Raw genomic sequence first — 27,130 nt, 5'->3', positions numbered from 1 at the left:
TTAGCAATCAGAATTTATATTTAGTTTGCTTTCATCGGTTTGATTATTTTCTTTTTTCTTCGTTCTGTGCGTTGGCGCCGAATGATTGTAATACACGTCCTCAATCAATCATCATCCAATCAACTAGCTCGTGATTGTTTGAATTTGATTTAAAGTACTTTTTTTCTTTGTCTTAATTTATTCCCTTTAAATAGTTTTTCTACAATTCAATATGAGATCATTAAAATAGAAACGTAAGCGAATCTGTTGCATACACTACAATCAATTTTCCTTTTTTCTCTCTCTATAAATTCTTTGTTAAACCAAATTCTAAACCTCCAGAGTGGTGTTACCGATATGTGTCATTGACGAAATGACATAGTTTTGTTCGTTGGTTTGCGTGTACAGAGTGTTTTGGTTTACTTATCGTTACTCACTTCGATCCTTCGATGGCTGAATAAAATGTTCATTATGATGATATATGATGAAATGTGGACACATTTTCTTTATTTGGATTCCAAATTATGTTGCTGTATTTGGCTTGCAATGGTAAAAGTGCTGAAAGCGTAAGTGTAAAGCATAAAAATCAATTTAAACTACAGGTGGGCGTTTTGCGATTACTTAATCACTTGCACAATCATTTTTCGGATGATTAAGACGGCACTTATTCAGTTAATCGCTATTAATGATTAAGTAATTGTGCAAGAGATTAATTAATCATATCGAAAAAAATCGAAGAAAAAGTTTCATACAAAAATCATGTAAATTTTTGCCAGACTCATTTTTGTTCAACATTTGTTAGGTCTGGCCAAAATTGATATGTTTTTTGTATGAAACTTTTTCTTCGATTTTTTTTCGATACGATTAATTAATCAATTGCACATTCACTTAATCATGATTAATAGCAATTAAGTGATTAAGTGGTCGTATTAATCATCGCGAATTTTGGGTGTTTGGTTAAGATTAATTAATCTTAATCAGATAGTCCGCCCATCTGTAATTTCAATTCATAAAATAAATAATTCAATTTCGTTTTTTTTTCAGAGTTTGGTTGCCAACCTGACAACGGGCTACTTCATTACTTAGCTGTGTTAAATTGGCAGCTGAAAGGAAATTGAATGCATCAGAAGCGGTAGATGTAACGAAGGTTGTGCAAAATAAAAAGATTATCTGAAAGGAGTTAAATGACGACACCAAATGAATTTGCATTTTATTGTAAATTTTATTGTTTCTTTTCCTTAAATTCTCTCACTAAACTCTAAGCAATCAGAATTTGTATTTAGCTTGGGCATATGGATATATCCGTTCGTCTTTATTCGTAGCGTATGAACACGTATGAATTGATTTGTTTTTTGTTCTGTGCGCTGGCACTCAATGAAAACACACTCTTTCATGATTGTTCGAATTTAATTCTGTGTATTTCTTTTCTTTTTGACTTATTTATTCCCTTTAAATGCTTTTTTACAATTCAATAACGGAATCATTAAAATAGAAACGTACGCAAATCTGTTGCATACACTACATTCTCTTTAAATTGTTTTTTAAACTAAATTATTCAGCGATTTCCCTTTCCACTGTCGTGTTAACAATTTGTTTATATCTTTATCATTATTATTATTATTATTATTTGTGTCATTGACAAAATGACATAGATTTGTGTGTTTGTTTGCATGTATGTGTGTATACGGAGTGTTTTGGTTTACTAAATCTCACACACTTCGATGGTCGAATGAAATGTTCATGGTGGTGATGTGTGATGAAATGCGGAGACATTTACTTCATTTAGAAACCTCCCATTCCTCCCATACCACCCATACCACCCATACCGCCCATACCTCCCATGCCAGGAACACCAGCTGGTTCTTCTTTTGGAATTTCAACGACAACGGCTTCGGCGGTGGTCAAAAGTGAGGCAACTCCGGAAGCATCTGTCAATGCAGTGCGCACGACCTAAACAGAACACGGCAGAAATATTCCATTAACTTGTCACACGAATTTTCTATTTATTTGCAGAAAAAGATGAAAATGTGAGAAATTTGCTTACTTTGGTTGGATCGATGATGCCTTTTTCAACCATGTTGACATATTCATCGTTAAGTGCATCGTATCCGATTTCTGGGGCCGATGTTTCGATTTTGGCTACAACAACTGATCCATCAACGCCGGCGTTTGTGGCGATGGTCAAGGCTGGCATACGCAAGGCACGTTTCACGATGCCAATACCAATATTCTATTGATGCAAACAAAGAAGATAAATCAGTTAGTTAATTTCCAAATTTTCAAAAGGATAAACCGAATTCAATGACTTACTTGGTCTTCATTCTTTCCCTTCAAGTTGTCCAATACTGGAATGGAGCGAATCAAAGCGGTACCACCGCCGGGAACAATGCCTTCTTCAACGGCAGCGCGGGTGGCGCACAGAGCATCGTTGACACGGTCTTTCTTTTCGTTGACTTCCACTTCGCTGGAGCCGCCAACTTTCAACATGGCAACACCTGATGACAAACGAGCCAAACGTTCTTGCAATTTCTCCTTTTCGTATTCAGAAGTGGTTTCTTCGATTTGGTCACGGATTTGTTGTGATCGACGATCGATGTCAGTTTTGTTTCCTTTGCCGCGCAACAAGAGAGTGTCATCTTTTGTGACGACAACCTCACCGATTTGTCCCAAGTCGCTGACTTTGACATCTTCCAATTTGATCAAATTGGAATCGTCACCGAACACAAGAGCACCCGTGCTGATGGCAATATCTTGCAATGTACTCTTACGGTTGTCACCGAAACCTGGTGCCTTAACAGCCACCACTTGAAGGCCGATCTTCAAACGGTTCACAACCAATGTGCTGAGTGCTTCGCTGTCAACATCTTCGGCAATGATGAGCAATGGTTTGCGTTGTGCGTTGGCCAATTCCAAGGCTGGGATAATCGATTGGATGGATGAGATTTTCTTTTCTGAAATCAATACCAAAGCGTCTTGGAATTCACATTTAGCTCCTTTCGATGAGTTGATGAAGTATGGAGAAATGTAACCACGATCGAATTTCATTCCTTCAATCACTTCCAATTCATCGTGAAGAGTTTTGCCATCCTTGACCGTGATAACTCCATCTTTGCCAACCTTTTTCATTGCATCACTAATCAATTGTCCAATGGCACTATCACCGTTGGCTGAGATGGTGGCAACTTGTGCGATTTCTTCAGGTGAGGTCACTGGTTTTGACATCTTCTTTAAATTGTCCTTGACGGCATCAACGGCCAAAATGACACCACGACGAATTTCAACTGGGTTGGCTCCCTTTGAAATCTTTTCGAAACCTTCCTTTGCAATGGCACGAGCCAAAACGGTGGCGGTTGTGGTGCCATCACCAGCCTCTTCGTTTGTGTTGTTTGCAACATCTTGTACCAATTTGGCGCCGATGTTCTGGAATTTGTCTTTCAATTCAATGCCTTTAGCTACCGTGACACCATCTTTTGTGATTTTTGGTGAGCCCCACGATTGTTCCAAAATGACATTACGACCCTTACGAATGAAGAAAGATTGATGATTAGGTTTTTAACGGTTTTTATGAAATGTTTGAAATGCTATCATATTTTTTTGGTAGACATTTAATGCGTCAACTCACTTTTGGTCCCATTGTAACGGCAACAGCATCAGCTAAAACGTCAACTCCCTGCAACATAAGTGCGCGTACTTCACTTCCGAAGCGAACATCCTTGGCGTATGAGCGAGTAATCAATTGACGGGCAGCAGCTGAACGCAGAACATTTGGTAAACGATACATCTGCAATGGAATTTTATCATGTTTAGTATTATTTGAATGTGATTGCCTGTACCTTTTATTAATATCATACAGTCAAAACACGCTAAATGGATTAAATTAAAGAGAAATCTATACCACGTGTAGCAACAAATAGTTCTTGTTGAAAATGAACAAAGAAAGTCAGCTGCTTAATTTCAATGAGATCAAAGGTACGATAAAGCAGAGATAATACATGACCGCATGACATAACCTCAATTCGGTGTGGAATATATAAGAAATCTTATTGGAGCTAATGTATTCCATACGATTCGGTTAATTCTTTCTTTTTTCCCATATAAAACCGATTGGAAATTCGACAATGAAATTGAAATTTTAAATAAAATTTGAAAATCAATTGACTTTGGTCTTCGATGTAATTTTCAAAACGAAAAAAAAAATCATTTTGAGCAAAAATCCTTGAAATTCCTGGAAAAATTCCTTGAAAATTGCAATAAATCCAATGCAAACCATCGACCGCATGCAACGAATATTTGAATAGATGGGTAAACAAAATTGGGCAGAAGTTGCGTAATCGGTTCCATGCATAGAAATTTCTAGCAACCGGCGAATCGAAGTTCATTTAGCGCTCGCACTTAGCTCTATGCACGATGATTTTTTTATCATTGTTAATGGGCCGCACACACATGGGCATGACGACATAGCTCGTATTTTAATGCAATTCAGTTATTCGCTTATTAACATGCATTTTTATTGCATAAATTCAAACACAAAGAATCAATTTCGATCGAAATTACTACTCACTTTGATATTGAGTTGATAGTAAAACGAAATTTCCACAAAAATTTCAAGCAACCGGCAAAAAAATTACTTTTATTTTAATGAAAGAAATCTCTGTATCGCAGGCACGAACGCACTAATCACACAGTGGAACAGCGAAAAGTAAATGTGAAGAAAACACGTTGTTTGCTTTTGACATGAAGTGAGCACTGTCAGCCGAGACGAGAAAAAACACACACATACGTTGCGTAGAAAAAGGGGAACAATCGAGAACACAGAAGAATGAAATGTTCTATTGATAAGTTGCCGTGCAACCGGTCACGCGCGACACTTTCGTGCGTAAAACTCACGACAATGGTCATGAAACAGTGCTGCTACTGGTGGTCGGCTTGAAGTGAAAAATGGTTTGAATGTAAAAGTGTGTGCAACTGCGACGGAGAATATTTTGCGTCGTTCTTAATCTTACTATATATGCTTCTTGTGATGAAGCATTGCGTATAGAATACAACACCGACTGTGTGCGGTCGTCTGCCGCCGTTCGATCGTACGACACACACTCGGAGATGCACAGAATAGTTGGTGTTTTTTCACTATACCTGCAAATGTGAATGCGACACAGAACAACCGTTAGGTGATTTTTTTTTTGCTCTCTCGCCTTTTTGAACAGTTTTGGACGATATTTGGTGGGGTTGCAGTAGCACACATTAGACTTGACTTTGAGACAAAGGCAAACAGTAGTACATAATTGTCGAGCGCACGAGAAAGTACAACCAACATTTTATCAATTAGAACAAGCATAAATTTTACGAAAACACAACAATAAAAGTGATTGAAAATGAGTGAACTCGTGCCATTTTTCGATGAAGATGAACAATTGGATGATAATCTTTTGCGATCGATTGAAACACTTTTGGACGACAACGAACAAAGTATGGACGGTATGTATGGTGGTACAAAGGGTCAAAACGCTTCGCTTGGAAATGGGATGCTGAGCGCTCCACCAAATTCACCGATGCCGCAGTTCGAGACAGTGGATGGTTCGTCGTTTGCATTCGGTAATCAAGTGTATCAGAAATGGTCGACAAATGAATCACCGACAAGTGAAGTGCCGAGCAATGTCAACGGCAGCAGCAGCAATGGTCCAAAGCGAAACTACAACCGCAATCATATCCAACAGGCGCGACCAACAAACTTCAATTTTGGGAAATCGGTGAAAAAGGCCGCAATGCAATCGGCCGCGGCCGGACTGTCCGCATTACGTGCAAATGCTCAGATCGCCCAATATCAAGCGATGTTAGCCGAAAAAGCCAATCAGCTGCTCAATCAGTATTTGCGTTTGAACTACGAATCGCTCAACGCTCAGGCTCAAATTCTTGGCATCCCGTTGGATCAATACATTCGAAATTTATTGGTCGCACTGCAAACACAGTCGCTGGTGATGCCGTTGAATCAACCGTTTTTGTATGCACCAACCAACATTAACCCAGCAGCACCGGTCGTGTCGCCGCAACAAACAACAATACCGATGACAATGCCGAATGCTTCCGCACATCAACGCGCCTTCGCCAAACAGTATTTCAACAACAAAAAGTTTTAAACGACGAGTTCGAAACATTTTCGACCCTTGAAACTGTAGTACATTTTACATGAACAACTTTTTTCTCTCATTTTCTTGTAAATTTCATTTTTACATTATTTTTTTTTATTCACGAAAGAGCATACAAGTCCTTCATATAAATTTACATATTATTTGTAATAATTCATTTCTTTTTCATTGTTTACATGAAGTTTTTTTTCTTCCATTTTTCAAGTATATTCGAAGTATTTTTCTTTTTATTCATTGTATAAATATACAATTTTCAATTGAATAAAATTTTGTTGAAATAAAATTGGAAAATAAAAAAAAAAACCGTTTTTGAAATCATCGGTATGAAGAGAAAAAAAAACATGAATAGAGACTGTGGTTGCGTGACGTCACACGAACCGCTACAGCAACAGAAAAAGCAGTGCTGCCAATCGGACGAGGTAAGAATATGAACGAAGCGGTACGAATGACAGTTCAAGCCATACAAAGCCGAACGCCTTGTGTCAATTTCAAATCAAAACGAACTTTTTTTTCTGCACAAACGACCATTTGATACACTGTGACATAGACGCACTGCCGCATTTGCAACGGCTATTCTTATTATCGATAAGAGATATTAAAAAGATCTTGGAAAACAAAACGGAATTTTTCACAACAAAGTGAACAGTGAACACAAACAGTGAAAGAAAAAGAAAAATATTTGCGAAAAAAAGCACGATGAGCGGATCAATGGAAACACCGATTAAAACACCACAATCATCTCGAAATTTGTCGACTGAAAATATGCTAAGCACTCCGCTGTTTGTTCCACCGACACCAATGCTCAAAGAACTTGGATATGGAACTGGTACGTATGAGACAAAATAATGCCATTACATTGAGAATTTTGGTTTGTTTAATTTCATACAATAAATTTTGGGTTGTGTCTTTCGTTAGGTGTTCACATTTATCGGATTGAAAGATCGCCAGCGATTGGAAAAACAAGGTCACCGTGGGTTGTGAAGCGTTTGCGCGGTGCCAGAAATAAGGATGAAGTCATTTCATCACGTTTGTTGGCCGAAGCGAATATTTTGAAGTGAGTGATGATGGTTTGGTCAATGCAATAAGTTGATTAATCCTTGGAACCAAGCTAAATTCCATTTCTCTCTCGCTTTCTTTTTTCACAGGTCACTGGACCATCCAAACATTGTCGGATACCGTGGTTCGAAGACATTAAACGATGAACGGGTGATATTGGCCATGGAAACATGTGACACATCATTGGGTGATTTGATCGAGCAACGCGATGAACTCTCAGCCGGACCACTTGAACCGCCAAAAATCCTTAAAGTTTGCATCGACATATGCAACGCGCTCGATTATTTGCACACAAAGGCGAATTTGTTGCACGGTGACTTGAAATCGTACAATGTTCTCATCAAAAACTCATTTGAACAATGCAAATTGTGCGATTTCGGTGTGAGTTTGCCGTTGAACAGCGAAGGATTTGTTGATTTGGAGAAAAATCCAAAGGCACGTTACGTCGGCACCGATATTTATTCGGCACCTGAAGTATTCTATGCACCGCCACAAGATATCAGTAGTAAATGTGACATATTCAGCTTCGGTTTGATTATATTTGAATGCTTGACGTTGCGACCACCACACTATGAGCATCTCGAAGAGGGAAATATCAGTGGCATGACAATCGACGACAACGATTTGTCGATGATGAGCAATAGTTCGGTACTTATTCAAGCGAAACAATTATTCAACGATTCGGCCGACAGCAAAGAAAATCAATTGAACACCTCTGCGGCCGTCGCATCAAAAGACACCACATTGAATGAGTCACAAGCGATGTCGGTTAAGAGTACGGCAGCCACCATTGGCGATGATACAATTCAAGACATCACCGGCACCACATTCAATGGCACAATCAACCACACATTGACCGATGTGTCATTTGAAAGTCAAAACTCAACCTCGAATCGACCACCAATGCGTGATGTCAGCGCTTCATTCAATTCAACATTTGGTTCAGAAGCGGATTACAGTGTTTTGGAAAAGAGCAACGACCAAAGTTTGAACGAATCAACCGAAACAATTGCACCGTGGTATGGAACACGGCCACGTCTTCCCGAAACACATCAATTCGATGAAGAATATTTCATTTTTTGCGAAACATTTTATGTTTGCACACAAGGATTGCCAGAGGAACGTCCCGACGCTGGAAATTTGCTGATTTGCTTGAAAAATGCGAAAACAAACATTTAACCCAAATTGTATTTCGCTTTTGATGTATGCTGTAGAGCTAAAATTTTGGTCTGAGGAAAAAAAATTATATATCGCTAAAAACTATGAAACATACTTAAATACACTCTTTACTCAATCCACTACTATGTAGATCTTTTTGGAATGCATTATTTTTGTCCATTTTTAAAAATTTATTTACATTGCAAAATACGAAAAGAGTAAGTTCCATGGGTTTGAATTGTTATTGGTTTTTTTTATTGGAATCTTTTTTTATTACATGGCATCTTCTTAATTTCTCTCATTTGTTGATCAATGTCCCACCGAAATTCAAATTCTTCATGATCTGGATTGATAGTCGAAGCCAATGTGCCCATATTCAGGAATTCGGTGAACGGTAAGTGGGCTAATGGGTTTGAACTGTTGGCTGACACTAACGAGTCAAACAATGCCAAATCAAATAAAAAAATGTGTCTTCATAAAAATTGTACACGTAAAAGCTCACCAAAAGTAATTACAAAGATCTTCGCCATGTCCAACCCCAGCTAATTGAGCGACACCAGGAAAATTCAACAAAAAATTCAGTTTCGTTCTTTGGTTTGCTCTGTGTAAGGACGGCGATAAGATTATTTGATATCATTTTGTATAAAATTAACTCTTCAAATTACTCTTTTCATGCAATACCTACCTGAGAAGTTTTATTTCGGCTCCATACTTGGGTTGCGCTTGAATGGCAACTTCCTTTTGAATCAAATACCCCAAATCCAAATAACTGATTAATTGCATGTACGGCAGTGCCGAGTTAACAAAATTTGGTGCCCGAGGCAAAAATGATTTTGGTGCCCCTTGCAATTTTTTCCCGTTATATATACAAATAATTATTGATAAAATGAACGTACATATCGAATGCGAGCGGTAGCGAGCAAAATTATCTTTTAGAAATACCATTTTTGGGCCCATTTTTGGCTGCGTGTTTTCTTTTTCAGATTATTAAAAAAAAAATCCCATGCTTGTGGTGCCCCCAAGAACATGGTGCCCGAGGCAACTGCCTCATTTGCCATATGGCTTACTCGGCACTGATGTACGGAGTAATCTGTGATCCATCGATTACTTCGTCACCGAAGTAAAACTCTCGAATATCGTCAAAAAGTGGGGCGATTTCTTTTTTACACGCATTTTGATCGAGTCCATGAAATGGCAATCAGAATTGAAAGTTCAAATTCATGTCAGGTAATGCAAGCGTTGGCAAAGAGAATGTTATGTATTCCTGGAGAATAATATTCCAAGTCGTTTAAAATAAAAATGAAAGTGTTAGCGTTCAGTGATATGACCACAATTTTATTACCATAGAGGTGTGTGTATAAACTGTTGGCACATTCACACCTCTGCTGAGCAATTTCAACTGAAACATTTAGAAAGTTTTTATATTTAACGAAATTATAGGCGCTGAATGAGTATGAATGCATTTTTAAATACTAACGTTCTACACATGGTTGCCATGCCGATTGAAAAACCATACCAGGAAGTCCAAAAGAAGCGGTACGTTTTAAAAGATGAAAACCATCAACTTTCTTTGTGTAATCGATCAATTGTTTTGTATTCGATATAAACTTTGTTGAATTGTTCACTTGCTATTTGTACTATTAAATCGGTTTTATTGTTGCTTTCTGCCAGAGCGTAATAAGACAATGCAGAGCTGCTCATAACGTATGCCCGTTTGAAGTAACTTCTTGATTTTGGATTTAATCTTTGGATAATAACTGATGCTCCTCCAGCACTTTGACCTAGTTGAAATAAACTAAGTAGTATAAGATGCACTACTTACCGACATTTTGAATTTTTTCTACCCATAGATGGTGCTGAAAAAGTTCAACTTTTTCAAAGCTCTTTTTCAACGCCATCTATGGATAGAAAAAATTCAAAATGGTTGAAAGATAACGGATTCGGCTTTCACAGCTGTCAAATCAATCTGACAGCTGTCAATCAGTCTGACAGAAGGTGACAGATCGTTATGTCAAAGTCAGATCCGTTATTTTTTCCGCCATTTTGAATTTTTCTACCACACATGACACATGTCAGATTTTGAATATTTCATTCCATTACGCTGACGTTTTCACCAGTCAAATTTTTAACCAATACACTGACATTTGTGGTTCACAGCAAGTGTATCATAATTAAGCCGTGTTAAAGCCGATACTACTGTGATTTAGACCACTGTCAAGTATTCAAGATGTGAACGACGCACTCTTACAGCAAGAATGATAATTTTCAAGCCACAGTGCCCCTTACTTATTAAATAAAAAAATTCCGACCCGAAAAAAATCTGACATGTGTCATGTGTGGTAGAAAAAATTCAAAATGGCGGGAAAAATAACGGATCTGGTTTTGACATAACGATGTGTCACCTTCTGTCAGACTGATTGACAGCTGTCAGATTGATCTGATAGCTGTGAAAGCCAAATTCGTTATTTTTCAACCATTTTAAATTTTTTCTATCCATGGATGGCGTTGAAAAAGAGCTTTGAAAAAGTTGAGCTTATTCGAGCTTTTTCAGTGGCTTTTTCGAGCTTTTAGAGCTTTTTCAGCGCCATCTATGTATAGAAAAAATTCAAAATGGCGGTGCGTAGTGCATCTAATACTACTAAACTAAGCTCTTATTTCTCCAACGACTTCGCTTGCTCAGCGCAATTTACAGCGCTCATGCGCCACTCGCTAATTACAATCGACAATAGTCAACGTCAAATCAGAATGAAGCTTGTTTCAAAAGTAGCAACACCGCCTTATTTTCATTTTAATATACAAACCCATTAGCGTGACCTGGTTCGGATTTCCGCCGAATGATGAAATGTGTTCTCTTACCCATTCCATTGCCAGCTGCTGATCTTTCAAGTCCATATTTCCAGAATATTCTGGCAATGCCAATGGTAGGAAACCAAATGCGCCGCGCCGATAATTTGGTGTGACAAGAATAACACAATCGTTCAAGAGCAAATGAGGACCGTACATGCCATCATTGGCGGCTCCTTCTGTAAAGCTTCCACCATAAAGAGCCACAATAACGGCGATGTCGCTTGAGTTCTTACAAATCGAGTGATCCGGCACAAATACATTGAGAAATCTTCGGATACTTTGGGATAAACAACTGATTGATCCTGAAAACATGCGGCTCCGTATTCAGATGCATGGTAAACTTCATACCATGGACCTGATTTTACTGGTGCCTGCAATCCAATCGATTTTTTTTAGCTCAATTGGTTGAAAATAAAGATCTAAATCGACAACAAATTCAGAGTATTTGCTTACATACCTTAAATCGAAGAATACCTGTTGGTGGTTTTGCATATCGAATACATCGATATAAGCAAAAGGTGCGGTTTCCAAACACAGTTGCTTGTCGAATGCCAGAAATATATCGGAGTGCTGTGTTTATCACAGGGCAATCCAGTGAATCTTTATGAATTGAATCATCAGATGGAAAGAAAATTTGCCCAACCAAACCAAGTCCATGAGCTAATTCACCCAAATTGATTTGCGTTTTTGAATAGCTTATTACAGATAATAATAAACACAATGCCAACTCCAAACGAACAGATATGATCAATTCGATATCACCTCTTTTCCCTCAGAACAACACTTGATGCGAATTTCAGTGAGAACGAAACTACTTGTATACCATTTTTTCCCCTGTCCCAACGCTATTTTTTGTTCCAATATCACTTAGTGTTGAAAGATACACAGACATTTTCGGTAAAGCTTCGGGATTCGACACTGTTTGTGAACAAATTTCCAAATAGATTTCAATCAATTAATTACGTTGTAGCACCAAGCTTCCTACTTTTTGTTGCCCTTCTGTTTTCAAATATTTTCTTTTTTGGTGTTCAGTTTATTTTTCCATTACAATAAATGTAGCTCTAGAATAGAGTTGATACTGTTGATTGTTTTGTGTTTAAATTCATGACGCAAAGAAAAAAGTTGTATTGTAGTTTTATGTGCGTTTGGATTATAACATTTCGTATCTTTTGTGTATGTACAAGGTTGTTTTAATTAAATAAAAACCATGTATTTGCGCATTTTGTCCAATTAAAAAAACTAAAGGAGAAAAAAAATTAGCTTAGTAACGATGTATGTTCATTTCTTACATAGAATGTTTATTTTTTTCTTCTAAAAACCTCTTCGTCCGACTCCACCGGAATTGTGGACGATCTGGATTAACATGTAAATCGTATTCAACGCAACAAGGTTTCAAACCCATTTATTTGATTGTAAAATTTCGAGTGGCGTGCTGCCTTTATAGCGCATAACAAAGCCTGGATGGTATTTGAGCGATTTGAATGTTTACCCGGTAATTCAACGAAAGTGATAGTCAAAAAGTGCTGGGCGAGCCGAGTTGGTCGAAAAATCAAAAGCGATCGTATTAAGTTTTACATGGAAATCGATATTGTTAAACCATTGCTGGAACTGAACACACATACGTGGTTTATTACCAATATCGTGTATTCAAAAAGTTTCCTGTAGATGTCTATGAAGATGTATGTGGTTGGCTGAACAAGAAGAAAGAATCGTTGATAATGGATTGGACGGCAGGAAGAATGTTGAAATTCGTCAACTACAACGGTAATTTAACGTGTCCTCTAATGGGAAATTTGACTACAAGCTTCGATAATATGCCGATAAATGAACGATTTCCGATGGCTCCACTGTTGCCCATTGGCAATTATCGAATAGGCACCAACTTTACCGAAGCTGATCAAAATATTATCATTGGTTCACGTTCTTTTGCCACTATTTCTTATGCCAATATCGAAGATCACTGATACATTCCCATAGGTTCTGACTAGGGCACCCAGGTCACCTTTTACCACCCCCTTGAGTCTCAAATTTGTCATTACCCCTTCACATTTTAGAAAAAAATTGAAATCAGATCACCTAGCCCACCCAATTGAATGAATTAAACAAACACTTGAAAGAAGTAAAATACGCACAAGTTTTGTATGAAACTGTATTTTGAGTTCTCTTTTCAGGACACAAACCGTTTCTGAATAAATGACGTAGTCAAACTCGTGTTTAAATACACGAATTATACAAAAGTAAAGTAAAGTTTCGCTAACTGCCAAATGAGAGAATTTTTTTTGTTCGTGTTCAATTAATACCTTTATTGCCTCCAGCAATGCTCGTATGTACAGTTTTAGTATCTCCTATAACTTTTTTTCTTACCTCTTTGAATTTGAAGCACATTTAAATTACCCCCCAAATTTATTTCACTTTTTCCAAAATTACTCTCTCCTTAAATCGCCAATGTCAGAACCTATATACACTCCAATTATAAATAGTGTGTGCTTACAATAATCTGTAAATAAAACATTTCATTGAAGTTATAAACTAATATTCTATTGTTCCTTTGGTTCCATCGGTAATGAAAAATATTTCAAACATATTTTATTAAATGTAATATTTTTCCATCAATAATTCTTCTCAGAAGTTTCGTTTGTCAATTCGAAGTGGATTTTCGTTGGTCAACTCCAGTACGATATGTACTCTTGCGCGAATATCTTCAAATTTCAAGTCGGTTGTAAATTTGTACCGCCGCAATATGTTCGCTAGAACTATTTTCGCTGAAATCATACCATACTTCATTCCTATGCAGTTTCTTGCTCCGCCCGAAAACGGAATATAACTGAATGGTGGCCTTTTGGCGACATTTTCGGGTAGAAATCGATCTGGATCAAATTCGAGCGCGTTTTTACCCCATATTGTTGGATTTCGATGTAGTTTCATAATATGAATGAACACCATTGAATCTTGTGGTATAATGCCTTTGGCCAATTGAATATCGGCCGATGTTTTGCGGGCAATAAAAGGGATTGGCGGAATTAGTCGAAGTGCTTCCTTGATAACGCGATCCAAATACTGCATACTACCCAAATGATCTTGAGTCACATCACAATCAGCTGTATCGAAAATCGAACGCAGTTCCTTCACAACCAAATCCTGGTGTTTTTGATTGATGGCCAACAACAACAAAGTAGCATATACAGTAGTCGATGATGTATCAATACCAGCGACGATCATTACTCGCATTTGATCGTGAACATTTTCATGAGATATGATTCCATCTTGTTCCAAAATCAAGCATCTTTCGAGGAAATTGGTTGCATTCTGTTCAGCAACTTTTGTCAAGTGATCAATGCCTTGGGATTTCAATGTGTCCAATTCTTTTACCTTGTGCTCATAAATTTGATCTATAGTTTCAATGAGTTTTCGAAGTGGGATTTGCTCCTCTCGCCCAACTTTGGTCAAATTAAATACGAAATCCCATCGGAGCCAAAATCGAAGAATACGGTATTGTACGTTGTTCATAACAAGTTTGAGAGAGTTGAACAACGATGAGAGTCGCTCTGACGTAATCTGCAATTTTGATCCGAACAGCGTTCTTCCAACCAATTCCGTTTGGGCAATGAAAATCGTACGATACAAATCACCGCGTTCTCCAAGAAATGGCTCCATTTTCTTCACCATCTGCCTTGATAAATCGTTTATTATTGGCACATAATTCTGCAACATTTTCACGTTGAACGCTGAGTTCAAAGCGCGACGATGTGGCTTCCATATCTCTTTGTCGGTGGCAAGAATGGACGTTTTGCATTTTAAAAGTTCATACAGGTATGGTTTATTCAGACAATCTTCACTTTTTAGAACCGTTTCAATATCTTCCGGCTGTGAAATGCCAATTGTTAACATCGGACCGAGCCACATTTGAAGCGGCGTTGATTCCACTTCATCAAATATATTCAGAAATGTTTCAATCAGTTCATCATTAGTTTTACCTATGAAACGAATTGCTGCACCAAGAATCGGAGCTTGCTTCGGTGATTTGAAGTTGCGCAGCTTTTTGCTGATGAACCATTTTCTTATTTCTTCGTAGATGATGAAAATGCATAAAATTATTAACACCAATATGATTGCGTGTATCATTTTTACACTGAAACTATTCACAATTGTTTTTGACACTTGAATTCTAAAGTTGTGTCTTATTCAAACACATGACTAAAACTAGGAGGGATACGATCAAAAGCCAGACTTTTATATACTCTTGGACAGTTGTGTAGTGTTCACATGTAAACAAAATAGTCACACTTCAGCTCATTAAAGCAAAAATTCGGAATGAGTCACAAAATTCTAAACAAAGAAATAATAACGTCAATCTTATTTTAGAGTCATTGTTAGGGCCAAGAAACAGTGATATGCTCATTTGAAGAGGAAGTTTAACCTTTGAACTAAATAGAACTTATTTTAGTTAGACTCAATAGACAATTAATTTTAAAAAATCAATACAAAAACAAGTTTTTTTCGTCACCAGTTAAAAGTACCAGTCGGAAATTCATTTAAAGAAAAAAGTTTGTTTTTCAAAAACAAAATATGGCCATTTCTGCATGTAATGCTAGTGATTTGCAATTTTAAAGTGACGACAATTTTTACTATAATCATTCAACAAGTTTGTTATTTTCTATGCATGTTTGGCACTCATTTCTCTATTCACAAATGCAGAGTCATTGGCAATATAGTAAAAGTTCAAATTAAAGACATCTGGGTGTAGCAATGATGGGAATCTTGATGTAAACGATTATTTCGATGTAACCAAACTGGTGTCAACATAGCAACGTTCATTAAAAACATCGGAAACGAATTGTTGATCTATTTTTTAGTACTTTTCTAAACTTATGTGTGAACCTGTTCAAATGTACAAATTGCAATGAAGTTTTGTTCTGATACGCATTTACTAATTACCATTTTAATTGGTAAAAGAGACTGACGAGCAAGACAATTTATTTCGCGCCTGTTTCAACGCTCAATCGTTTGTAACATTGAAATTATTGTAACATTTTCTTAGTTGATACTTAAATTGTGTCGCTGAGCATAAAAATGGGAATACAGATCTGTTACAGCAACAACCGAACATAAAATATTGTTCCCTAAAAACGTTACATGAATTTCCACCTAACGCAAGTGTAACATGAGTTGCATTAGAAACAGTATTAGCTCATGTAACGTTTTTAGGGAACAATATTTTATGTTCGGTTGTTGCTGTAACAGATCTGTATTCCCATTTTTATGCTCAGCGACACAATTGGTCTAGACAAAATCAAGAATATAAAACTACCTACCGTGTCAATTTTATTTTGTGTGCACAAATGTTTTTTTCGTTGATTCGCAAGATTTTACAAAATTAACTTGTTGACAACTGATTACTTGGGCCATATGCAATGTATTTAACCTAATGTTTCGAACATCAAATTGAAAAAAGAACGAAATCCGAATCACTTCTGGTTGCAAGACATCTTCTTAATATTCTCCACTTTCTCATTGATTGACCACCAAAATTTGAACTCTTCGTGGTCTGGATTGCTTCCAGAAGCCAATGTGTTAACGCTCAATAGCTCAGTAAATGGCAAATCGGTCAACGGTTTCGAGTTCACCGGTGGAAATGAGTAGAATGAAGCCGTTTCTGATACAGGATTCCTTTGATAAAATTCATTCCAAATGAAACTTCAGTTAAAAACACTACAATTTAACCAACACACGAGAAGCTCACACATACCCAGTGATGGCAAAATTGATCAAGATCTCTCTCAATATTTTACTCGTTCTTACTGTGGCTTGCTGCAAAAGAGTTTCCTCTGCTTCTATTTCTTTATAAATATGTGACAAAGACGCACACCTATGGAACAAATAATTGCAGTTTGGAACTAAGTAGTTGAGAAAGAGTTTAACAACACTAATGCTCACCAAACGTAACTGCAAATGTCATCAGTGTGAGAAGTACCAGCCAATGCAGCGACTCCAGGTAGATTCAAACTTGGACATAATAGTGTTCTGAGGTTCACTCTGCAATCAAATTTTAAGTATTAATGTTTTGTGAAAATAATTCTCAAATAGAAACAAACCTAAGAACTCTTAATTTGGCTTCCGATGCGGAAAGCGCTTGGATAGCCACTTCCCTCTGAATAGAATATGCTACATCTCTTGAGCTAGTTAGTTGAACAAAAGGAAGGATTTGCGATGCATTGATCTTGGCATGGCCAAAGTAGAATCGACGAATTTTGGTGAAAATTGGAGCAATTTCTTTTTTACAAGCCTCTTGATCAAGGCCATGGAACGGCAAATTGAATTTAAAATTCGTATCTAAGTAGCTAATTTTGTCCGGATTTGCGATTTGTTCTAATGCAAACGATATACCCTCCTAAAGAATCATAATTAACGTATTTTAATGTCAATCAAAGAATATCACTTTTTGATCGAAAAAAAGTTACCATGCTCGTATACGTATAGATAGTAGGTGGCAAATTCATTTCTTTGGATAATAAAGTTTCCGGATCTTCCGTTATAAAGGGATTTATAGTCGTTTTAGCTGTGATAAAATGAGTTTGTTTCTAAATGAGATTTTTGACATGAAATCGCATACTCACGCTCGACACATGGCTGCCATTGTATATTAAATAACGTGTGACTAATAATATAATCAGCCTTCACGGTTTGCAAGTACTCGATCAATTGCTCAGAGTTTTCTATAGCGATGCTCTGGTTTTTAGCAAGTTCCACTATTGAATCGGTTTTATTGTTGCTTTCTGACAGAGCGTAATAAGACAGTGCAGAACTGCTCATAACGTATGCCCGTTTGAAGTAACTTCTTGATTTTGGATTTAGTCTTTGGAAACTAACTGATGCTCCGCCTGCACTTTGTCCCATTAGCGTAACCTGTTTTGGATTTCCGCCAAACGCTGAAATATGCTGATTGATCCATTCCAGAGCCAATTGCTGATCTTTTAAACCCATATTACCAGAGTATTCAGGCAGGGCCAATGGCAGAAAACCAAAAATGGCGAGGCGATATTGTAAGGTGACTAGAATCACACATTCATTCAAAAGTAGATGAGGGCCGTCATAAGCTGCTCCTGTTATAAAGCCTCCACCATGAATGAATACAATGACAGCGATGTCACGTGAACTGCTACATATCGACGGTTCGGGCACAAATACATTGAGGAAAAGACAATCTTCGGACGTTGTGAGATTTGAAAAGTTGAACTGCATGCAGGCTGATCCATATTCAGTTGCATTATACGTCCCTTCCCATGATCCCGATGGTATTGGTGCCTGAAATTGATTTAATTCTCTTGAACTAACGATCAAAATGAATGAAACAGAAAAAAATGAAATAAAACCTTAAATCGAAGCTTTCCAACCGGCGCTACAGCATATCGAATTCCGCGATAGGAACAAAAGCTACTGTTTCCGAGCACAGTTTGTTGTCGAATGCCAGCAATATTTCCGAGTGTGGTTTCTATCACTGGACAGTCTAATTGGCTAGCTCTATGTGGCACTTGTGCAAATAAACTGCTAGCTAGACAGACCAGTAAATGCAGTATTAAAACTGAATTTATGTTCGGCATCTCTGTTTGATTCTTTTTCTACACTTGACGAAGGTTTACCTAAATCTATTGAGTAGTAAAGTTGCAACAGCGCTTTTATACGCGCCTTCTTCTCTTTTTTCGATGTGTTTATCAATTGAAAACACTTGTTTTTGTTTAGATATTAAAAATGCCAATAATAATCTATTGGTCATTTCTATTATCTTTTGTCTGGTATTTCAGTAAGTACATATGGTGAAAATTCAAAGATGTTTGTGTTGATTTCATATCAAAACTTATCACGAATAAAAATTGAAGTGAATTATCAAACATTTCTTACATTGTATTGTAAAAGGCAGTAACGTGGACAAATTTTTATCGATCAACAATTTCAATGGTGCCATGAAATAATCTCTTTATCAGAACAGTTGTTTTTTCCTTCTTTACGGTATAGTTTATTTTTCTTGGATTTTTATGAAATCAAGGTCGAAATATCGAAGTGATGGTTTTAGTAACTGCTTCATACCCGAAAACCATAAACTATCGATCCCCAAAGTAGCAAATAATGTTTTTTCAAAGTGTCGGACGTTTTTGAAAAAAATTACGAAAAAATTGGTTTCGCAACGTTGTTCATTTTACCGAGGTACAGAAAAATGTGAAAAATAGATTTTTTTAAAAACAAATTTGGCTCTTGTGTGTTTAAAAATCATCATTAAAGTTGTTTTAGAGTGAATTTCTTGTATTTTATAGACATTTCTGATAATTTTTTAGATAAATTGTCAATATTTTACTTCAAAGTCACAATACTTCTTGATTTGATCCAATTTTTCCAAATTACATTGTATCACGTTAAATTTAACCGGAAATTGAACGACATCCCAATCAGTTCTGGTTGCAAGACATCTTCTTGATTTTATCCACTTTCTCATTGATTGACCACCAAAATTTGAATTCTTCGTGGTCTGGATTGCTTCCAGAAGCCAATGTGTTAACGCTCAATAGCTCAGTAAATGGCAAATCGGTCAACGGTTTCGAGTTCACCGGTGGAAATGAGTAGAATGAAGCCGTTTCTGATACAGGATTCCTTTGATAAAATTCATTCCAAATGAAACTTCAGTTAAAAACACTCCAATTTAACCAACACACGAGAAGCTCACACATACCCAGTGATGGCAAAATTGATCAAGATCTCTCTCAATATTTTACTCGTTCTTACTGTGGCTTGCTGCAAAAGAGTCTCCTCTGCTTCTATTTCTTTATAAATATGTGACAAAGACCCACACCTATGGAACAAATAATTGTAGTATGAAACTAAATTATAAAGAGTAAATAACACTAATGCACACCAAAAGTAACTGCAAATGTCATCAGCGTGAGAAGTAGCAGCCAATGCAGCGACTCCAGGTTGATTCAAACTTAGACTTAATAGTGTTCTGAGGTTCACTCTGCAATCAAATTTTAACTAATAATTATCGGTGAAAATTTGTTTCAATTCTCAAATAAAATCAAACCTGAGAACTCTTAATTTGGCTTCCGATCTGGAAAGCGCTTGAATAGCCACTTCCTTCTGAATAGAATATGAAAAATCTGTTGAGCTAATTAGTTGAATGAAAGGAAGAATTTGTGATGCATTGATCTTGGCATGGCCAAAATAGAATCGTCGAATTTTGGTGAAAATGGGTGCAAGTTCTTCTTTACAAGCCTCTTGATCAAGGCCATGGAAAGGCAAAGTGAATTTAAAATTCGTATCCAAGTAGCTTATTTTTTCCGGATTGGCGATTTTATCATATGCAAACGATATGGATTCCTAAAGAATCGTAAATAATGTGGTTTAATATCGAATATAAGTTCCTGATTAAAAAACCAAATTACCAAACTCGTATATGTATAGACAGTAGGTGGAAAGTTCACTGGTTTTGATAATAAAGTTTCCGGATGTTCTGATATGAATGGGTCGGAGGTTGTTTTGGCTGCAATAGAGTGTTTTTGTTTCTCAAAAAGAAATTATCGGTCTTACTCAAGCATTTTTTTGTTCATTTACTCACGTTCAACGCATGGTTGCCATGGTACATCAAAAATCAAGTCGTAATTTCCAATATTTTTTTGGAATGTGTGACTAAGAAGATAATTGGCGTCGACTGTTTGTAGGTACTTGATCAATTGATCAGAGTTCTCTATGGCGATATTCTGGTTTTTAGCAAGTTCCATCACTAAATCGGTTTTATTGTTGCTTTCTGACAGAGCGTAATAAGACAGTGCAGAGCTGCTCATAACGTATGCCCGTTTGAAGTAACTTCTTGATTTTGGATTTAGTCTTTGGAAACTAACTGATGCTCCGCCTGCACTTTGTCCCATAAGTGTGACCTGTTTTGGATTTCCGCCAAACGCTGAAATATGCTGATTGATCCATTCCAGAGCCAATTGCTGATCTTTTAAACCCATATTACCAGAGTATTCAGGCAGGGCCAACGGTAGGAAACCGAAAACGGCGAGGCGATAATGTAAGGTGACTAGAATCACACACTTATTCAAAAGTAGATGAGGACCAATCGTGTCGTCATAAGCTGCTCCTGCTACAAAGCCTCCACCATGAATGAATACGATGACAGCGATGTCACGTGAACTGCTACATATCGACGGTTCTGGGACAAATACATTGAGAAACAAACAATCTTCAGATTTTGTGGAATAAGCGTTGAACTGCATGCAGGCTGATCCATATTCAGTTGCATTATACGTCCCTTCCCATGATCCCGATGGTATTGGTGCCTGAAAATAAATTCGATTCTCTCTTGTTAAACTAACAAGCAAAATGGAAGAAACAGAAAAAAAAATGAAATAAAACCTTAAATCGAAGCTTTCCAACCGGCGCTACAGCATATCGAATTCCACGATAAGAACAAAAGCTACTGTTTCCGAGCACAGTTTGTTGTCGAATGCCAGCAATATTTCCGAGTTTGGTTTCTATCACTGGGCAGTCTAATTCGCTAGCTCTATGTGGCACTTGTGCAAATAAACTACTGGCTAGACAGACCAGTAAATGCAGTATTATCACTGAATTTATTTTCGGCATCTCTGTTTGGTTCCTTTTCTACACTTGACGAAGGTTTAACTTAATCTATTGAACAGTAAAATTCCAACAGCGCTTTTATACGGTCCTTCTTTTTCTTCTTTTTTCGGCGTTTTTTATCAATTGAAAATGCTTTAATGTGTTTGGACAGATGATAAAAATGTCAATAATAATCACAGCTTTAATACAAGTTTTTTTTATATTATTTTTGTTTGTGTTTTTATAGCATAAAATTGCGCAATCATGAAATCGAAACAACTTATCGTTTTACTTTTTAAAAATATTTTCATCACAATAATTTTTTTCTATTGATCAGTTTTGTTGTATTTTTAATTGTAATCATGAGAGACAATCTATTTGTCATTTTGATTTGGTTTTGTCCAGTACTTCCATGTGTATGATCAAAATACAGAGGTGTTTGTGTTGATTTCACATCATAACTTATCGCGAATAAAAATAGATGTGAGTTATCGAACATTTCTCATTAAAATTATCAAACAATAGACACAATCACTTATGTAGATTGTATTGTAGAATGCTGTTGTGTGGCCAAATTGTGTCGATTAACAATTTCAAAAGCATTTCATTAGGATTTGCACCATATAAAAAATCTCTATATCAGAACAGTTGTGTTTTTCTTCTTCTGGAAACATTTCATTTTTCTTTATTAAAATTCATATATTTACATTCGAACCAACGAACAAACACAATCAACATATCTCATTCAATTTCGACCAATTTGTTTCATTTCGTTTAGTTCTCTTACATTACATTACATTTGGAGATTATCAATTAAATCATAAGAATGCCTCAGATAACTAAAACTACAGAGGTTGTAATCTAAATATAGGTTAGTATCGTTATTAATTTGACTGGTGTTAGAAAAATTGATATGTTTTTACTCCAAATTGCATGGAATTAAATTTATCATCAAAAATAATTGATAACTATGATATCAATGAACAAAGGAAGCTAATCAGCACCAATAAATTATGATTCCAAAAACAAGGCTTCGTGATATTTAAACGGTTTCTGAATCGGCAAGGAACGCGTCAAACTCTTCAGTCACAATAGCATCAATATTATAGAATGAGGCATGCAATGCGACAACCAATGTTGAAGCACCTGAAAAAGAAGAAGAAGAATCGGGTTACTTTTAGTATATCTAACGTGGAAACGAGACATTTAGCCTATTCAAAGTGTGAACGACGCCTTACCCACGACCCAAAACATGATATTTCCAGCGCCAAACCAGTACAAAATCGGTATTCCAGCTATATTCAATGCGATGCACAATTGATTGACGCTGAATAATTTGCCGAAAAGAACGACTGGGCCTTGAATTTGTCGGACTCGATAGCTGGCATACATCAAACCTCCAATTACAAGTAAAATCAACGGCGATGTTATTCTGTGTGTATGAAATAAAAAACATAATTTGAAAATCGTTATCAGTCACTCGTTTCGAAAATGCTTATCAAATTATTCAGTGTTCACGTACAAACAGTAGAGAACCAGCACAAAGCTAACAGCCAAATAATTCATGAGGAAATAATTGCAGTTTCGCAAGAATCGGCTGGACAATCGCTGAAAGTTTCCAATCGATTTGAAATTGTTGAAATTGAAGAATTCGGACCATGGTCGCAAATTTTGCCGAATAAATGACCAGATTTCATTGAATCGTGGGATTTTCGTTGTCAATCTAGACAAAAACAAAAACAAACAAAAAACGCAATAAAAATTAATTCAATAAAATTTCACTTAGTAATAAAATGCCATCAATTGGATTTGATTTGTTTACGTGGAGAAGCTGAATTTTTGTGGTGGTGGTGTGGTTTCTGTCATATTTCCACTAACTTCTGGTATTTCGACATTCACAACCATTTTTGATGTGTTCTATTCGCTGTGATTCGTTTACAACGTAGACAATTTCGACGATTACTTTGATTTTGATCGAAATGGAAATTTTCTAGGCACTTTTTCGATAAAAACACACTTGAAATGAACAAAACAAAAATTATTGTGAAATTAGTAGACAAGCTACGTCTATTCGCTTTGTTTATATTGTATAAATTGGATATGTCTAGCTGTCATTTCACTGCATACAAAAGTGTACTGTGTGGAAAAATTGTCGTTGCTGCGCGTGTGTTATACACGAACTGATGTTAAACGAATTGACAGCTCATGTGTCAAATTCTTTTTCGACTATGGCAAGTCCATAATGCATATGTATATATTGTTGAGCTCTGTTGCCGCATCTACAAGCACACATTTAGGTCTACACTGCACTCACACCATTGAACTGTGAAACGGAACATGTTGAATGCAAGCAACAGCGTTTGAGTGGTTTGTATTGTTTCAGTTGATATGCGATTTACATAAAAATAAACGTGCACAATGCATGTAGTATATTGTGAATGGGATAGAGAGCGGCAAGCACAAGAGATTGGAAGTGAAAAAGAAAGAACGAGAGAGAGCCGACACACAGTAGATGCTTGCAGTAAAGAGCTATACGTTATGTGTGTTTGATTGCTTATTTTAGGGACCGCATTTTCTAAAATTCATTACGGCTGTTCAAATACTCGGCAACTGCTCGGAGAATGAGGTGAAGTGTGAGAGGCAAGGAAAAAAAAAAACAAAAATGACGGTCGCAACTGCTTTCTTATTGGCTTTATTGCTGTTTTTTCTCTGTTTCATCTAATCGAGGGTTCTGTGCTACAGTACACATCACACATTGAGTAACAGTAAATTGAGACATGCATGATTTGTGCGTTAAGAGAAAATGGATTTTTTTGTGGTTGTTCTTTTTCTGTTCTGCGTTCATTTTATTGCATTGTTTTTGTAATGAAATCCAATATTCCCTTCGGGCATAATGTATTGTAATATCGACAGCGTCCAGATTTACCATCTTCAATTGCATCATAATATTGCTGCGGCAATTTCTCGTCTCTCGATGTTGTGGGCCTGTTGAAATATTTACAATTTCACTTGAATCATTTTTGTTTCGCTTTTAACTTTCGAATAATTGGTTAAAACTTACGTAAAAATTACGTGCAATATATCACCCAAAACTCCATTGTGTTCGGCAAACGGATTATCGGATGTCTCACATATCGTTTTCAACACACACTCTTCTCCATTGAACCCAGCCCTAAAATCGATATCAATTAATAAGATTTTATTAATTATATTTGACTTCCTACTTACATCTCCAATTTATGTTCGAGAATTTTGTAAAGTTTTTTGCGCGACAGCAGCGTTGACAGAATCTCACGGTTTACTCTCTTCTTCTGTTTTGGCTTTTTTTTCGATTGCTTTGATTTCTGATTTTTCCCAGTTGAATTTGTCGTGGAGTTGGATTTTTTGAAAGACACACTATCGTCAGTTATTGGATCTTCCGCTTCCGTAGAATTGGTTGAATTGACCGGTGATTTGGTTTTTACACTAAGAGTTTCATTTTGACTCGGTTCATTCACAACATCTTCATCACCATTTAGTTCACGTACTTCACCTCCATTTGCATAGAATAAAATTGTACCCTGGTTTACAGCTGGTGCATCAATCTAAACACATTGAGTTTTTTTCGTTGAAATTTTATTAAAATCCAATTTATGGAAAATATTTTCATAAATAATCAAACTTACTGTAGCAAATGGTAATGGCACAAGACCTTGAGTCCTATCAAAGTATGGCATGTAGAAACTGGTTTCGAAATTATACGACATATAAACATTGCGACCTTTCAATTGCAGCGGAATGGCGAGTACAACAGCAAACTGAAATTCAAGTGACCAAAATAACGGAAATTTAATTTATATTCAACATCAATGTGCATACGGTATACATACTGCAATGCAAGTATTGAATGGAATCCATGGATACAGAACGGTGTATCTTTTAGAACGTTTTTGAGCAGCTTTTCTGGCTGATTTACGAATTACTTTTGAATTTGGTATAGAAAGCACCGTTTTAATAGCACATATGATTAAAACAGAAACAATTCGGAGAATCTTCATCTTTGAAGCGGAATTACTGATAAATGAGAAGAATGAACTAGTTAACTGACAACATGCACTTCGGTCAATTCGATTTGAACGACTGACTAACGTTAAATAAATCAGAACAACTTCAACAAATTATTTATGAAGAATTGATGGAATCTGTTAAACTCGGAGAAAAGTAAGTCAGTAGCTAATTAGTGCTTTGGCTGCTCAGATTTTTTTTTCCAGATTTACTTAGCACTTATCTCTTTTCGGTCATTCGTTATGTTCTACCATTTCCGGATTCTGGGACATGGCCCATACGAAGAATATTTAATTTGATGTTGAATTTGAAGAAATTCTCATTTAATTTTCATGGGTATATTGGAATTTGGTCACGCACGCGTGAGTTTTATATTCAAACTATGAAAGACATATTTGTTTAACTGTTTGAAAGGAATTGGATTTTAATCTGACATGAATATTCTTTGAAAAAAATTAATATCTTGGAAAAAATAATGACAGTTTTTAAACAAAAAAAATCACGTTTGCTCTTATTCAAAGTTTGTTTATTGGTATAAATTAAGGATGGTCAATCAATTCAAGTGAGTGATATGTAATCGAATATTCCGATTGGACACTTTTTGCCATAAATTGCATTGCATCTCCCTGAATTACCGTGTTGCTGCGCTTCATAATAGGCACGAGGCAATTGTTCATTTTCCGACGTGGATGGCCTATGAAATTTGACACATTTCACTTTTTTCTCTTTGTTTTTTCGAGATCAAATTTGCTATAAAAAAAACTTACGTAAATAATATGTGAACAATATCACCGAGTACTCCATTATATTGGCCGTATGAGTATTGGGCAGTATCACAAATCGCTTTCAAAAGGCATGATTTACCATCGAAACCGTATCTGTAGAGAATTAATTGAATCATTGTTGTTCCATAATCATTAGTTGAACCATGATAATTTTAGTAATTTCTTCTAAAGCATTCTTAAACTCATGCATCCAATTTGTGCAAATTCTATGTTTATTTCCAAAATGAAACCATACCTTTTCAGTTTATGTTCAAGTAACTTGAAGAATTTCCTTCTCGTCATGGCATCGAGTAATTTTTTGAAAGTTCCCTCTTTTTTACTCCCATCTTTTTGCTCTGTTGAAGATTTAGTCGTGGTTTCGCCATGAGTATAATCATCGAAATCTGCGTCTTTCAATTTTCTATTATCCACTGTGTCACCATAAATCTTCAATGTTGATAAAATGGTAATAATAATGATGACATGTCATCAATAACATCTGCTTATGTTCGATTTGATTATCACTATTTATTG

The 27,130-nt window shown here is 36.4% G+C and overlaps 7 protein-coding genes across 7 annotated transcripts; 1 reads left to right on the top strand and 6 right to left on the bottom strand.

Annotated features, from left to right (window-relative positions):
- Nucleotides 1–1,367: 1,367 nt before the first annotated feature.
- Nucleotides 1,368–4,712, bottom strand: LOC129579953 (heat shock protein 60A). The gene is made up of 5 exons (XM_055470149.1): nt 4,541–4,712; nt 3,602–3,760; nt 2,290–3,498; nt 2,024–2,209; nt 1,368–1,929 (listed from the first exon to the last, which is right to left on the bottom strand). Exons 2-5 carry the CDS (start codon nt 3,758–3,760, stop codon nt 1,762–1,764), a joined length of 1,722 nt encoding a protein of 573 aa, XP_055326124.1. The 5' UTR covers nt 4,541–4,712; the 3' UTR covers nt 1,368–1,761.
- A 1,874-nt stretch (nt 4,713–6,586) lies between these two features.
- Nucleotides 6,587–8,574, top strand: LOC129579964 (lymphokine-activated killer T-cell-originated protein kinase). The gene is made up of 3 exons (XM_055470159.1): nt 6,587–6,948; nt 7,038–7,176; nt 7,268–8,574. Exons 1-3 carry the CDS (start codon nt 6,819–6,821, stop codon nt 8,355–8,357), a joined length of 1,359 nt encoding a protein of 452 aa, XP_055326134.1. The 5' UTR covers nt 6,587–6,818; the 3' UTR covers nt 8,358–8,574.
- A 4,806-nt stretch (nt 8,575–13,380) lies between these two features.
- LOC129568346 (probable cytochrome P450 313a4) lies at nt 13,381–15,571 on the bottom strand. The gene has a single exon (XM_055446056.1). It carries the CDS (start codon nt 15,303–15,305, stop codon nt 13,806–13,808), a length of 1,500 nt encoding a protein of 499 aa, XP_055302031.1. The 5' UTR covers nt 15,306–15,571; the 3' UTR covers nt 13,381–13,805.
- A 923-nt stretch (nt 15,572–16,494) lies between these two features.
- On the bottom strand, nt 16,495–18,922 carry LOC129565754 (juvenile hormone esterase-like). Its single transcript, XM_055440968.1, has 7 exons — nt 18,554–18,922; nt 17,798–18,485; nt 17,642–17,739; nt 17,276–17,571; nt 17,118–17,216; nt 16,930–17,049; nt 16,495–16,850 (listed from the first exon to the last, which is right to left on the bottom strand). The coding sequence occupies exons 1-7, from the start codon at nt 18,779–18,781 to the stop codon at nt 16,649–16,651; spliced, it is 1,731 nt and encodes a 576-aa protein (XP_055296943.1). The 5' UTR covers nt 18,782–18,922; the 3' UTR covers nt 16,495–16,648.
- A 529-nt stretch (nt 18,923–19,451) lies between these two features.
- Nucleotides 19,452–21,927, bottom strand: LOC129565747 (juvenile hormone esterase-like). Its single transcript, XM_055440955.1, has 7 exons — nt 21,585–21,927; nt 20,785–21,508; nt 20,612–20,709; nt 20,251–20,546; nt 20,086–20,184; nt 19,903–20,022; nt 19,452–19,823 (listed from the first exon to the last, which is right to left on the bottom strand). The coding sequence occupies exons 1-7, from the start codon at nt 21,810–21,812 to the stop codon at nt 19,622–19,624; spliced, it is 1,767 nt and encodes a 588-aa protein (XP_055296930.1). The 5' UTR covers nt 21,813–21,927; the 3' UTR covers nt 19,452–19,621.
- Nucleotides 21,928–22,441: 514 nt separating this feature from the next.
- Nucleotides 22,442–23,977, bottom strand: LOC129565762 (prenylated Rab acceptor protein 1). The gene is made up of 4 exons (XM_055440979.1): nt 23,611–23,977; nt 23,311–23,511; nt 23,027–23,220; nt 22,442–22,934 (listed from the first exon to the last, which is right to left on the bottom strand). Exons 1-4 carry the CDS (start codon nt 23,691–23,693, stop codon nt 22,831–22,833), a joined length of 582 nt encoding a protein of 193 aa, XP_055296954.1. The 5' UTR covers nt 23,694–23,977; the 3' UTR covers nt 22,442–22,830.
- Nucleotides 23,978–24,576: 599 nt separating this feature from the next.
- LOC129580378 (uncharacterized) lies at nt 24,577–25,879 on the bottom strand. The gene is made up of 5 exons (XM_055470724.1): nt 25,658–25,879; nt 25,454–25,585; nt 25,017–25,372; nt 24,850–24,960; nt 24,577–24,773 (listed from the first exon to the last, which is right to left on the bottom strand). Exons 1-5 carry the CDS (start codon nt 25,823–25,825, stop codon nt 24,635–24,637), a joined length of 906 nt encoding a protein of 301 aa, XP_055326699.1. The 5' UTR covers nt 25,826–25,879; the 3' UTR covers nt 24,577–24,634.
- Nucleotides 25,880–27,130: the final 1,251 nt, after the last annotated feature.

The sequence above is a fragment of the Sitodiplosis mosellana genome, unplaced genomic scaffold (assembly GCF_009176505.1).
Source record: "Sitodiplosis mosellana isolate CC-2019 unplaced genomic scaffold, AAFC_SMos_1.0 Smas_scaffold_1, whole genome shotgun sequence".
Taxonomy (NCBI): domain Eukaryota; kingdom Metazoa; phylum Arthropoda; class Insecta; order Diptera; family Cecidomyiidae; genus Sitodiplosis; species Sitodiplosis mosellana.
This window is presented reverse-complemented; position numbering and strand designations above follow the sequence as displayed.

Excerpts from the sequence above, each read along its gene's own strand:
- LOC129579953 (XM_055470149.1), bottom strand. The coding sequence starts at position 3,760 with ATGTATCGTTTACCAAATGTTCTGCGTTCAGCTGCTGCCCGTCAATTG. Across the intron at positions 3,499-3,601 it reads CCGTTACAATGGGACCAAAA|GGTCGTAATGTCATTTTGGA; the intron begins GTGAGTTGACGC and ends TTCATTCGTAAG. Across the intron at positions 1,930-2,023 it reads GCATCATCGATCCAACCAAA|GTCGTGCGCACTGCATTGAC; the intron begins GTAAGCAAATTT and ends TGTTCTGTTTAG.
- LOC129579964 (XM_055470159.1), top strand. The coding sequence starts at position 6,819 with ATGAGCGGATCAATGGAAACACCGATTAAAACACCACAATCATCTCGA. Across the intron at positions 6,949-7,037 it reads AGAACTTGGATATGGAACTG|GTGTTCACATTTATCGGATT; the intron begins GTACGTATGAGA and ends GTCTTTCGTTAG. Across the intron at positions 7,177-7,267 it reads GCCGAAGCGAATATTTTGAA|GTCACTGGACCATCCAAACA; the intron begins GTGAGTGATGAT and ends CTTTTTTCACAG.
- LOC129568346 (XM_055446056.1), bottom strand. The coding sequence starts at position 15,305 with ATGATACACGCAATCATATTGGTGTTAATAATTTTATGCATTTTCATC.
- LOC129565754 (XM_055440968.1), bottom strand. The coding sequence starts at position 18,781 with ATGCCGAACATAAATTCAGTTTTAATACTGCATTTACTGGTCTGTCTA. Across the intron at positions 17,740-17,797 it reads ATGGCAGCCATGTGTCGAGC|CTAAAACGACTATAAATCCC; the intron begins GTGAGTATGCGA and ends ATTTTATCACAG. Across the intron at positions 17,217-17,275 it reads GCCAAATTAAGAGTTCTTAG|AGTGAACCTCAGAACACTAT; the intron begins GTTTGTTTCTAT and ends ATTTGATTGCAG.
- LOC129565747 (XM_055440955.1), bottom strand. The coding sequence starts at position 21,812 with ATGCCGAAAATAAATTCAGTGATAATACTGCATTTACTGGTCTGTCTA. Across the intron at positions 20,547-20,611 it reads TCTATACATATACGAGTTTG|GAATCCATATCGTTTGCATA; the intron begins GTAATTTGGTTT and ends ACGATTCTTTAG. Across the intron at positions 19,824-19,902 it reads ATCAATTTTGCCATCACTGG|GAATCCTGTATCAGAAACGG; the intron begins GTATGTGTGAGC and ends ATTTTATCAAAG.
- LOC129565762 (XM_055440979.1), bottom strand. The coding sequence starts at position 23,693 with ATGGTTGTGAATGTCGAAATACCAGAAGTTAGTGGAAATATGACAGAA. Across the intron at positions 23,221-23,310 it reads GTGCTGGTTCTCTACTGTTT|AATAACATCGCCGTTGATTT; the intron begins GTACGTGAACAC and ends TCATACACACAG. Across the intron at positions 22,935-23,026 it reads TATCATGTTTTGGGTCGTGG|GTGCTTCAACATTGGTTGTC; the intron begins GTAAGGCGTCGT and ends CTTCTTTTTCAG.
- LOC129580378 (XM_055470724.1), bottom strand. The coding sequence starts at position 25,825 with ATGAAGATTCTCCGAATTGTTTCTGTTTTAATCATATGTGCTATTAAA. Across the intron at positions 25,373-25,453 it reads TGCCATTACCATTTGCTACA|ATTGATGCACCAGCTGTAAA; the intron begins GTAAGTTTGATT and ends CAATGTGTTTAG. Across the intron at positions 24,961-25,016 it reads CTCGAACATAAATTGGAGAT|GGCTGGGTTCAATGGAGAAG; the intron begins GTAAGTAGGAAG and ends TATCGATTTTAG.